Source organism: Cyprinus carpio, chromosome B24, assembly GCF_018340385.1.
Source record: "Cyprinus carpio isolate SPL01 chromosome B24, ASM1834038v1, whole genome shotgun sequence".
Lineage (NCBI taxonomy): Eukaryota > Metazoa > Chordata > Actinopteri > Cypriniformes > Cyprinidae > Cyprinus > Cyprinus carpio.
In genome coordinates this window covers 13,680,031-13,693,756 of record NC_056620.1, presented here as the reverse complement: position 1 = coordinate 13,693,756, position 13,726 = coordinate 13,680,031, and the positions used below count along the sequence as shown (strand labels likewise).

The 13,726-nt window shown below is 34.2% G+C and overlaps 1 protein-coding gene across 1 annotated transcript in view; it reads left to right on the top strand.

The window, feature by feature from the left end:
- vipr1b (vasoactive intestinal peptide receptor 1b) overlaps nucleotides 1-13,726 on the top strand; it is a 60,508-nt gene that overhangs the window by 18,969 nt on the left and 27,813 nt on the right. Inside the window, exons 2-3 of the mRNA XM_042752014.1 lie at nucleotides 931-1,021; nucleotides 8,558-8,668. Coding sequence (XP_042607948.1) covers nucleotides 931-1,021; nucleotides 8,558-8,668 — 202 coding nt within the window. The remainder of the gene's footprint in view (nucleotides 1-930; nucleotides 1,022-8,557; nucleotides 8,669-13,726) is intronic.

The following is a 13,726-nucleotide window of genomic DNA, read 5'->3' as shown; positions in this document are numbered from 1 at the left end:
GCTCAAGTGTGATTTGGCCCAACAAGGCCTATAATACATGGAGAAAACTTGGCTAGTATTCATGTCAGTGGCAGTAGTGCTCAGCTAGTACTGAACCCAGCAGAAGTAAATCAAACCCTTTCCTTTTCTCACTAACCTGTTGTTCTAAGTCGCTGATCTCAGGTCTCTCACATTGAAATGCACAGACACACTTGTACCCACACACACACAAATGCAGGCCCACGCACAAACATATCAAACAAAAGCACGCTCAGATGCTAACTCAAGACAATAAACACTACACACCCAAAGACCATGCCACAAACACCCACACACATACAGCATTATTAACACTACAGGGATTCAGTCAGCCCTGTCCATTACACCACTCTTTCCCAGGGCTGTCTTCATTGACCTTCTCAAGCTGTTCGTTGGACTTTCACGTTCTTATTGACCTGCAGGCTGTCTGCCACTGACTGTCAGCATGAATTTGTCATCAGCAGTGGACATCAGTGAGCAATCCAACGATTACTCACTGGCCCCACACGCCTTTTCTCCCCTAAAGGCATGATATCATCTCCACAGAGCAACGATGGTCTTTTCTCCGTGTGCCGCTAGCATATAGACGTACATTGGACTGTCGATATAAATGGTGTATGGCAAGCTAAAATCTGATAAGTAGTTTAGTTTTTTCAAGCAGTGGTTGATCTAATTCCCAGTAGGTCTTCACTGTAAATATTTAGCCAAAATAAGCCCCCATGAGGCTTCGCTACAATCCATAAATATGCATATGAAATGAAAGCCTTACAAGATGAAAGCTGACACCTTAAAGTAATAGACTATCCTGAGAATAATATTGTGGTGAATCACTGAGACGAAAGAGATTGAAGCTTTGAAGGTTGCGCTGTGGTTGAACAACTGAAATGTTCTCTCTCTCTGTCTCTTTTGCAGGTTGGTGCTGTTCAGATGTGTGACGTGGTAAATGAGATTGAGCTGGCAAAAGCGAGGTGCGAGAATAAAACAGCAGGAAACGTCACATCAGGTGATATTCACAAAACAACGTTGCTTTGTGCCATTTTCACAGTCAATAAACAATTTTGCATTGTTGGGAAAAAAAATGTAATTGTAGATCACAGAGAGCTAATATGTGGTGCTGAAAAAAGGCCAAAAAAAAGCACTTACATTCATATCTAGACTGTGTTGAAAAAAATCTAGTAGATCTAGTAAAGTGCAGTTTTATAGTAACAAGAAAAAAATACATTACTGAATGCTGTTAAATATAACACTAAACTTGATATGTGGTGAAAAATACAGAGCAGTGAAAATTTGTGTGTACAGTATATAAAAAACAGTATATATTTGTATACATAAAGAATTCTGTTATATTTAAATAAATCTATACTTTTATTCAGCATGGATGCATTAAATTAAAAAAAAAAAGGGATTTGCAGTGTAACAAAATTATGCATTTCAAACAAATACTGACACTTTCTATAAAAATGTACTACGGTTTCCACAACAACATTAAGCAGAATATGCTTAACATTGATCATAATAGCACCAAATCAGCATATCAGAATGATTTTTGAAGGATCTTGTGACACTGAAGACTGGAGTAACAGCGGTTGAAAATTCAGCTTTGCCCACCGCCCAAAAAAGAAAGAAAAATGTATATATATATATATATATATATATATATATGAAAAGTAAATACAAATATTAATAAAAAACAAAATGCAAATGCTTCATCCATGCAATGGTTTGAATATGAAAATATGAAAAAAGAAATCATTGTTTTCAAAGGCTGATTACCATCATCCTCATCAATGAGATGTATCATGCACATGCTGATGAGACCGCAAGCATTCTGACAAAATACTGATTCATCAGCCTAGCTGATTACTTCAGATTTTCAGCAAAGGGTCGAGGGACCACTGCAGCACACATAGATATCTACAATTATGCAGAAGCTCCTTTGAGGTATGAAGTAGGTTATCCTCCGCTGACTCACTCTTCAGGTTGACGAGGTGAACTGGCAATCAGGCATGAAAGTAGAAGGCAGCTGTAAAAGTCAGACCCCCATCATGGATAGAGAGTGGGATGAATGAAAGGATCTGTTGTGCCCACAAGCATTTCATGCAACTGTTTGAAATGAAAGCCCTGTAGCGTCCATGTGTATTGTTCTAAGATAGACTTGAGAGTTTAAAAAACTATTTTTTAGTTTAGTTTTTTAGTGTCTTTTGATGTGATTTAACTAGGCTTTTCGTATCTCAGATGTCTGTTTGGATTGGAACGGACCGTTGAGGCTGGACCAGAAACCAGAAATCATCTATGTTAGTAAACTACAAGTTAAGAACAGCTCTCTAGAAACCACCCAAAACACCTCAATAACCACCCAGAATAGCGTAGCAACCTCTTAACAAAGCCCTAGACAACACCCTTACAAGTCAACACAGAGCAGTTCAGTAGTACTTCAGTACCATTTCTAGGAAAATAAGTTTCTGATGTTCACCAAGGCAGCATTTATTTGATCAAAACTAAAACAGTAAAACTGTGAAATTTTCACGTTTCACAAGGGGAGCAAGGAGCGAGGAGACAAGAAGTAAGACAAAACCCCAAAGACTTTAATAAAAACAAAGCGGGGATCACAGAAACATGGGAAACACAGAACACGAAATGACATTTCACAGCAGATGGGAAATGAAGGGCAGAACACACATTAAATACACAGTAACTAATTAAACACAGCTGGAATCAAATGAACTAAACAAGGAACACCAGGAACAAATAAACATAAGGACAGGAAAAACCAAACTTGGGCATAAACATTATACTGGAGCACATGTGGGATGAAAACACAACACGAGACATGGAACAGATTCTGACAGAAATAATATTACAATTTATTATAATACATGTATTTTAATACATTTTAAAATGTAATTTATTCCTGTGATGGCAAAGCTGAATTTTCAGCATCATTACTCCAGTCTTCAATGGTTTCTTCGGCAATCATTCTAATATGCTGATTTGCTGCTCAAGAAATATTTCTTATAATTATCAATGTAATTTTTTTGTGGAAAATGTGACTTTTTCCAAGAGTCTTTGATGATTAGAAAATTCAAAAGAACAAAATTTATTTAGATGTCTTTAATGTCACTTTTGATAAATTTAATCCAGCTTTGCTGAATAAAAGTATTATTCTTTTCTTGCTAACCCCAAACTTTTAATCAATAGTTTACATTGCTATTTGTACACTTGGCAGACACTTTTATCCAAAGTGATTTACTGTGCATTCATGGTTGTGGATTGAAATCAATGACCTTGGTGTTGCTAGCACCAGTTGAGCTACAAAATAAAATAATAAAGCTGTGGATTTTAGATTTTTCTTAGACAAAGAACATTTCAGCACTAATTGATAGGACTGGTTCTCAAGGTTTAAGCAACCTGGAAGCTAATGAATCTAGAGGGAATTTTTAAACAATCTATATACATCTTTAAAGGTCTGCTGGGACTTTTTGGTAGTTATTGTAGACAGAAATGGATTCTGTCTCGACGTGTAGAATGTTGAATAACATGAAAGTAACAACAGCATGAATTTAGTGTAATGTTGAGCATGGTGCAAAAATCCAGCATTAAACATTACCACCGAACTGCATCAGAATTTTTACATTGTGAGCTCTGAAAAACTGAAATTTATGGTATACAGTATAGGTGTCATCCACTAACCACAAAGCAAACATACACAGTGTACTGTAAACTAAAGCAAGATCTACACCTGTAAGAGTTCATATTTGGGAAATAAGATGCCTTCAACCCACAACCCATCTGTAGGTAACTGTTACACACTGGTAGATGAGCTATAGTGTATTGGCAACCATGTTTTGGAAGACATTAAGTGGGATGAACCTTTCTTTGGGTTGTATAATGGTCAAGGAGGGCACTTTGCAAGACCAATGCATCCTATAGTAAAAATTACTCTTCCCTTGCCCCATATTTTAGGTGAAAATGCCTCCATATGCACTGCCAAACTCCTTTAAGATAGGTTTCATGAACATCAGGATGCAATCACATGCCTTCCCTGAGCTTCAATCACTCAGTCTAAACATTGAGACACAGATTACCACTTCCCTTATCCATCAAAGAAAATGAGTTTTTTTGTTTTGTAAAATGTTTTTTCTTTGAACATTTTTACAACAGTCCAATTCATCAACTGCATTTGAAGTTGAACTAAACCGTTAGAGCTAACCTGTACTGTTTTTTTATCCAACCGCTGACTGTGGATTTAGTTCAGTATTAGTAGTCAAGGCATCTATAGTTAATTTTCCTTTCAGAGTTCCCTAGTCAGTGTGTTCAACCATAAAGAGCTTTCAGCAGCCGGACTTTATCTGATTTCAATTTAAACCGCAATCCTGTGATGATTGAATTTACATGTCTACAGTCTGTGTGCTGACCCATTCTCACATCCATATACCAAGTGTCTGAATGAGGTGGATTTTTAAACAGGCCACTTGCCTCTGGAACATTCCTCTGTAGCTAGGAGAGGATGAATAAGATAAACTAGCTGTCAGTTCTCCACATTCACAGTCAAGAGCCGACTCACCTCGCCTCATGAATCAGACAGATGCATTCTGGGGCCATGAGGAGCATCGTAAATATTCAAAATATTACGGGTAAAGCAATAAGCTGATACCATATCTCAGTTTATTGTACTCACAGGTGTCCAACTGAAGGATGAGGGAAGTGGGAGTTTTAGAGCCCTCATGTTACTTTTAAATAAACCCCAGTTAAATTTAGACAGTGTAGACTAATGAAAACACTAGGGAAATGAACCAATGACACATTTGTATAATTTTTTTGCAGGAAGTTAGTGCTGTCAAATTAGTATTTGGCCCATTGGAGGCATCTCTCTGTATAATAATTAATCAGTGTTTTGTGCATGAAAATAACACTTTAATGTAGCAAATAAATGCTGGAATACATATGTATACAGTTTTTGTACAAGAAAATCACAAAAAAGTAAAAATATAAAAATATACAGTACATATACATATATATATATATATATATATATATATATATATATATATATATATATATATATATATATATATATATATATATATATATATAAAATGCAAAATTATGTTCTTTTCAATTATTTGCTACATTAAATTTTAATTTTCATGCTCAAATGCATGAATTAATCATTACACAGTCATGGCCAAAATTGTTAGAACACTAGTATTTTCACCAGCTAAAAAATTGGTTTTAAGTCAGTTATTTCTATCTTTTGCTGTAGTGTGTCAGTAGGAAATATCAGTTTATATCTCCAAACATTCATTTTGTCATTAATTGTAAGAATCCAGTGAGATTTTTTGTTTGCACAAGAAGTCTGACAACAGCCAGTGCTTCACACAGAGATCTGATCTAATCATCATTCAGTCTGTCTGGAATGACATGAAGAAACAGAACAAACTCAGACAGACTAAATCCAGAAGAACTGTGGCAACGTCTCCAAAATGCTTCAAGAAACCTACCTGCAAAGCCACAGTACTGTTTAAAGTTTTAGGCACTTGTGTAAAAATGAGGATGCTGTCAAAAATGATAAATAAATAGATTTTCTTTATCAATTAACTTCTATTAACTAAATTAAATCAACATTTGGTGATTTATATTTTTTGTTTTAGTGTGTTTTTATATTTTTTGCTGTTGTGTGTAGTTTTTCAGGTAGCTTTGCAGGTAGGTTTCTTGAAGCATCTTGGAGATGTCTCAGTTTGTTCTGTTTCTTTCAAATCATTCCAGACAGACTGGATGATGATTAGATCAGATCTCTGTGTGGAGCACTGGATGTTGTTAGACTCCTTCTGCAAAAAAACAAAAAACAAAAAAAAACTTACTGGATTATTACAATTAATTGCAAAATGAATGTTTGGATATCTAAACTGATATTTCCTAATGACACACTACAGAAAAAGATAGACTTAAAACCATTTTATACCTGCTGATAATACTAGTGTTCTAATAATTTGTTCTCAAAATTGTTAGAAAACTTAGCATATTTAAAAGGTTTCAGTTGTTTTTGTTGAATTGGCATTTACAATACCCATAAAACAAACTATTGCCAGAACCTGCGATGGAAGGAATCTGCTGGAACATTGAAAATGATGGACTGGCCCCTCAAAGTCCAGACTACAAAGCCATCGAGCAAATTTGGGGCAAGTTGGAAAATGAAATGGACAAATCTATTGTGTATTCAGAGGAAAGCCTTTGGGTTTAGTTACAGAAGGCATGGGATAACATCAATTCAATTCAAGTTTATTTGTATAGCGCTTTTTACGATACAAATCATTGCAAAGCAACTTTACAGAAAATTAAGTTTCTACGATATATTCTACAATTAGGAGTAGCTTATCAGTGGTGACTGTCAGTTTATATGCATACGGCAGAAATGTTCAGAAAAATCAATAAAAGACGTAAACAAACAGACGATTAACACTATTAACAGCAATTATGCAATCAAACTTATAGCAAAATGTGGTAGTTCTGTATGCTGTCTCTGGGTTAGCATCATCTGAGGTCCTCTGAGGGGCTGGCATCATCTCTTCTCAGGTGTTCTGGATCCAGACTGAAGCTTGTGTAAATCCTAGTTATCACGGGATGTAAATCCCATGGCAAAACAGAGAAACAAATAGAGACATAATTACCGTAGCTGCTGTTCTAGCCAAGTAAAATTGATTAGTTTAACCCAAGCTAAAGAATAATAATGCGCATTTGAACAGATATAACTGCAGTCCAAAATTATGAGATGCATTATTTGAATGCTTGGCCAAAGAGGTGTGTTTTTAATCTAGATTTAAACAAAGTGTGTCTGAACCTGAACATTATGAGGAAGGCTATTCCAGAGTTTGGGAGCCAAATGCGAAAAAGCTCTACCTCCTTTAGTGGACTTTGCTATCCTAGGTACTATCAAAAGTCCAGCGTTTTGTGACCTTAGGGAGCGTGATGGATTGTAGCTTGGTAGAAGACTAGTTAGGTACGCAGGAGCTAAACCATTAAGGGCCTTATAAGTAAGTAATAATATTTTGTAACTGATACGGAACTTAATAGGTAGCCAGTGCAGAGACTGTAGTATTGGGGTAATATGATCATATTTTCTTGACCTGGTAAGGACTCTAGCCGCTGCATTTTGGACTACCTGTAGCTTGTTTATTGAGGATGCAGGACAACCACCTAGCAGTGCATTACAATAGTCCAGTCTAGAGGTAATGAATGCATGAACTAGCTTTTCTGCATCAAAAACAGGTAACATGTTTCGTAGCTTGGCAATGTTTCTAAGATGGAAGAATGCTGTTTTTGTAACATGGGAAATATGATTTTCAAAAGACACGTTACTGTCTAATATAACACCCAGATTTTTGACAGTAGAGGAAGTAACAGTACATCCGTCTAATTGCAAATTGTAATCTACGAGATTCTGTGTAATGTTTTTTGGCCCAATAAGTTATATCTCTGTCTTATCTGAATTTAATAGGAGAAAATTATTCGTCATCCAATCTTTTACATTTTTAACACACTCTGTTAGCTTAGATAATTTAGAAGTTTCATCTGGTCTTGTTGAGATATATAGTTGAGTATCATCAGCAGCATAACAGTGGAAACTAATTCTGTATTTTCTAATGATATTACCAAGGGGCAACATGTATATTGAAAATAGCAGAGGACCTAGGACAGATCCTTGTGGCACTCCATGTTTTACTGGTGATAAATGAGATGACTCCCCATTTAAATAAACAAAGTGGTAGTGATCGGAGAGTTAGGATCTAAACCATCTTAAAGCCTGCCCTTGGATACCTGTATAATTTTGTAATCTATCTATGAGTATGTCATGATCTATGGTGTCGAACGCAGCACTAAGATCAAGTAAAACTAGCAATGAGATGCAGCCTTGGTCTGATGCAAGAAGCAAGTCATTTGTAATTTTAACAAGTGCAGTTTCTGTGCTATGATGGGGTCTGAAACCCGACTGAAATTCTTCATAGAGATCATTTTTTTTGCAGGAAGGAGCACAATTGAGCAGACACAACTTTTTCTAAAATTTTAGACATAAATGGAAGATTTGAAATGGGTCTGTAATTTGCCAGTTCACTAGGATCTAGTTGTGTTGAAGTTCTGAAGAAATACTGTATATTGACACTATGCCAGAGAGATGTGCTGGTGTAATTGCTGCAAAAGATGGACATACCAAATATTAACGTTAAAAGTGGATAAAAAGAGTCAACTCACTTCATTTGATATTTTTTTGTGCTCAGAGCAATGTTTCATGAACATTATGAAATGGAAACATGTTTTTGAGGCAAAAAAGGTCAGTATTTTCAGATCTGTCAGGTGTTCTAACAATTTTGGCCACCACTGTATATATATATAATTAATAAAATAAAAGAAGTTAATAGTGGCCTTAAGATATTGTTGTACTCTAATCCTAATGATGTTTTATGCTTTTGTACAACATAGAGGGTTATACTGAGTTATATAATATTGGTTTAATGCTAAGCATTGTTCTTTATTCTTTTCCCAGGCTGCAAAGGGATGTGGGATATTATTGCTTGCTGGCCATCAGCCAAAGTTGGGGAACATGTGGTTATTCCCTGTCCAAATTACTTCAGACACTTCTCTGATCAACATGAGGGTAAGTTAAAATCCTCCTCAAAAACCTTTGATGAACTTCAAGTAATTAAGCAACAGCTGTAACTCTTAAAGAAAAGTGCAGCGTGTCTTTTGTCATTTTGTCAGCCTCAGTCATGGGCTGTCATAGGCTGTCACATTGCTGTAAAACTAAAAGTTCTGAGGCACGTCAGTGTCTGAAGTTGTTCAGAAGCTAATCTGAAACTTCCTTTGATATCACGCTTCTCGAGGCAAAGTGATGAGCTTGGGAAAATGATAACTCTAAAATAAACCCTTAATTGTCAGAAAGTAAAATAAAACCAATTTTTCCCCTCTAGCAAACAGCATTTTAATGGTATGTTGTCATCAGTATACGACAACATTAATAACATGTTTGCAGATCGCAGTACAACTGATGACTGTGGGTTACATTTTACATGCAGAACCACTGCTTTGAGTGGATGGAATGGCTAATTCATTAGGAGGCAAATCACACACATTGATTGAGTATGTACTACCATTAGGTCACACTTGTTTATCTGATAATTCTGTCTCAGCCACATCACACCAGAAACTATTAATTAAACTCATTAAAAGTCTGGCAGCATACCAAGTTCAGAAGACTTGCATTAATCCAAGGATGTATTAGTGCAAAGTTCTATAAATGTATATTTATTTTGTAAAAATTTATATTCATATACAATTTATATACTCATTTATTAATTTTGTCACTTTAACTTTTGATTAATATCTTAAAAAGATATTAATCAAGAACCAGTTACTACAGTTTTCTTATGACCATAAAACGAATTTCTTATCTTTACATTAGTTGACATGAACTAAGAATGAACAATACTTCTACAGCATTTATTTAATGCTTAGTTAATGCTCATTTAAGCATTTACTAATGCATTATTGAAATCATCTTGTGTTTGTTAACATTAGTTAGTGCACTAACTAACATGAACAAACAATGAACGACTGTATTTTTATTAACTAACATTAACAAAGATTAATAAAGGGTGTAATAAATGTAGTGTTCATTGTTCGTTCATGTTAATTAATACATTAAATATTGTTAACAAATGACACCTTATTATAAAATGTTGCCAAATTATTGATTTTAAATTCTGTAGAACATGTTATTACGTTACAAACATTAAATACCTTCATTTTTACTACTTTACTAATACATTACATGGTTACAGTAAATTAAACCTGGCACTATTTATTGTTTTTTTTATTGTGTTTTTTATACATAAAATAAATTCAACCCAAAGAGAGGTTAACACAACAGGCATAATAAAATAAATATAATAATATTTAAAAAATATTAATGTGAAAAGGAGAGTGAGATAATGCACAGCAGAATGAATGTGTTTAAAATCATTCTTCTTCTAAAATTATGATATTAATACATTTAAAAAATTAAAATGAGAATAAAATAAAACTAAAATGTAAAATATATTTTCATAGTTATAATTTGCATTATAATTTGTAAAGGTAAAATAAAAGCATTTTATTTATACCAGTAGCCTCAGACTTCGGAATTCCACTGTAAACTGCAGCTCTATTGTACATTAACTTATTAAATACACTAGGTAACATTAGTCAAAATCTGCAATGTTGTAGATATGTCTAGATTTGCAAAAATGTCCATGTACAATGCACATCAGGTACAATCTAATGGAAACCAATGTCCATTCCATATAATGGAAATACAGCCTCTGTGCTGAAGGATAAAAGGGCTTCTTCAGTGATGAAAGAGGGCTGAAAAAGAGAGCACATCTGCTTTGAGGAGTTCTGGATTTCAAGCAGTTATTTCTGAACACACTGAACACTGAACACTTTAGGGATGACCAGCTGAAATAATGTAAGATTTTGTAATTTTCTTTGAAATGTCCTTTTTCATTTTTTTTATTTCAACTGCTCATTCATAGTTATATGGAACTTTAGATGATTCTGGTCATAGTGGTTCCTAGCTAGCAGTCTGGATAAAAGATGCAGCCTCTTGAAACTCGCTACCGTGTGAGAGTTTTCATGCCAGTGAAATTTCTAGGCTTAAAGAACATTAGAGAAATACGTTTGAAAGTGTTGTGAAGATGAAGAGTCAGTGCTGATGACTCAAACATAAATCTGTGTTGTTAGCAACCAAGAGACAGATAACAGTGTTAACTGTCTGGGAAATGGGCACTTTTATCTCTCAGGGGTTGATTTTTATTTTTTTATTTTATTATATTTATTATTTTCAACTTTTTTCTTTTTGTTAGGTAAAGTTCACTTTAATGAGGTCACTTTATTTTTTGATAATTTTTCAAATGTTTTCATTTATAGATTTTGTAATTTTCCCAGATCTAGACTTTTAATCGTAAAATCTAAAAAAAAAAACATCATAAAAGTACTTGTTTAAAACTTAAGTGATTAAAACTAAACAAGTACAGTCATAGTCTGCTTCTGTATGTGTAAGGTGTATTATATATCAAAATATTCATGAAGGTGCTCAACCTCAGTGTTAAATTAAAGTGTAAGCTTTAGTCTTACTCTTGTTATGTCATTCAATCCTTTCAGCAATGCTTAATTAATGAACGTTTGATTAATGAGGCACAGTATTTCACTGTTGTTGTTGTTTTTTTTTTTGTTTTTTTTTTAGTGCCTGGAGATTGTATATATCACAAAGCATTAGTTCATTCAATCATCTAGCAAAGCTGCTTGTTTCATATGCAGCCGATTGTGAAGGTGGCCACATTTGAGAGCTGAATATAAATGTAATCATATTCATTGATCTTTCACTGAAAGTGGATCAGTCATGCATTCCATTGCTTATATGACTCCCAACAGCCAAATACTGAAGCCCCTCTGGTGGTTCCTCATCATTTGATGAGCAACTGTTTTTTTAGCAACAGAGCTCAGTTAAATGAAAAAGAACAGTTACCATCTGAGCCCTGGTTTGTAGAATTTTAGCTTTGTTGTTCTGAGCTGTGTATAAATACTCACCGCACTGGCTCTAGTACAAGGATAATATAGCTGCATTCTGATTGACTGGATTCCTAAATGCTGTGTTCACTGCTCCCTACACACTGAGGAGGGGATATCTGTCAATTGATAAAATCTGTTTATTTGGAATGGCCAGAAAAGGCATCAAACTTACGTCAGATCAAGTCTTATGTTATACATAATATGACATAATATACTCAATAAATAACTATTAAATATATATTATATTTTTATACCAGCATATTGGCTTTTTTAGTACCTATAATATACATATTAATGCCTTATTTTGCATGACCATATTTTAGATCCCTTAACCCAACCCCATACCTAATTTTAACAACCTTGCAAACAATTAATAAACAGCAAATAAGGAGTTTATTGAGGCAAACTAAAGTATGACCAATGTCATTTACATAAGGTTATATTAGGTAACACTTTATTTTACTGTGTCTTTGTTACATGTTACATGGTTTTCACTTTTATTTCTTTTTTTCATGTACTATAGTAATAGCAGTAAATTATGCTTAAATACAAGATACTAAACCGAAGTCTAATAAGTAGATGTAGTCAATTAATATTACTCAGTGCATATTTTGTAATTATTTGTATGACTACACTGTAACAAGGGCACCTTAAAATACAGTGCAGCCTTAGAGTATAATTATTTTTTCAGAATTATTTTTCAAATTAGATAAATATTTGATGTTTGCAGTGATTAATATTAAAATAAATGTAATCAGGTATATTTACAGTATGAATGTGAGGTGATGTCAATGCAAGGTCAATGAAGGTCAATGCAACATTGAAACTTTTTATCATCACATTTATTATATCCAGATTTCATGTTCCATTCAGGTGGACTGCAGTGACCACTAACTTAATCTCCACTTCCTGTGAGGTGATATATTATTTCCTATGCCATTTGCAGTGTCTTTTGAAAGGAAGCTTCGATTTGAAGCTATGATTGGAAAGCTTAATATAGTCCAACATCCTGTATAGTTCATTTCAAATGGCACTATCGCAAATGAAACATACTGTACCGGTGCTGATGGTGAAATACCACTCAGGAGCAATTTCTTTTACTTAAGTCCCACACATTTCTGTCTGTCCGTAGTTCAATACCAAGGATTAATGTGGCATTCTGGATTTGCTTCATGGGATCTCTGTGGCTTATGACAAAGCCGGAGGTCCACTGGAATAATGCGTGAGGATGGATATATTGCATGTGGGTGTTTGCACACGTTGATAAATGTGAGAGGGTTGGCGTCAACCTTACATGACAAACAAAGCTTACACTAACAGCCAAGAGTAAACATCCCCTTCAATAAATTTACACAAGCTTTCAGGTGCTGGTTTTTGTTGAAGTAACATGTTTATATAAATGCAGTGTATTAAATGTAGCTGATTTTAATCCATGTCTTTCTGATAATCACAACAATATGCATATCAGATGAAGCAGGGAGTAGCATCAGGTATTAGATGGATTAGTTTATAGCGAGTGAAAAAGAATCTTAATCCTGCTTGATAAGCATGTTGTACCTTTCATTATTAATGTTATAATTTATTCAAATCAAGGCTAAAATGTTGTTTTTCATGTTGGTAATATATATATATATATATATATATATATATATATATATATATATATATATATAAAAATTTACATTTTCTCTGAGCCCCACTTCACTCCACTTAATCTTCAGCTTATATCCTGTGTCTTACAATGGCTTCACTTTTACTGATCCATAATTTGTCAGGCTGCTGTTTTATTCCTTTTTATTGTCGACTAAGTGAACTGTATAATTGTCAGCAACAGAAACAGAAATGGATGTTAATCACAAGTTAATGTTAAAACTTCTTAATCATTTCATTAATCATTGTGTTAGCTGATAAACCTGTTGATTAATTTAATGTTTGTGCTTTCCTTCAATTAATTTATTTTGGTCTATTTTCTTAATGAGCCATTCAGGGAGATAACTTGCAGACACAGAAACCTTCACATGCAGTACTAGTGAAGTGCTGCTTTTGTAGCCTTGTCATACTGCAGCTGTGTTTAGTCCTTACCATTATTGACTTTTTATGGTGCATC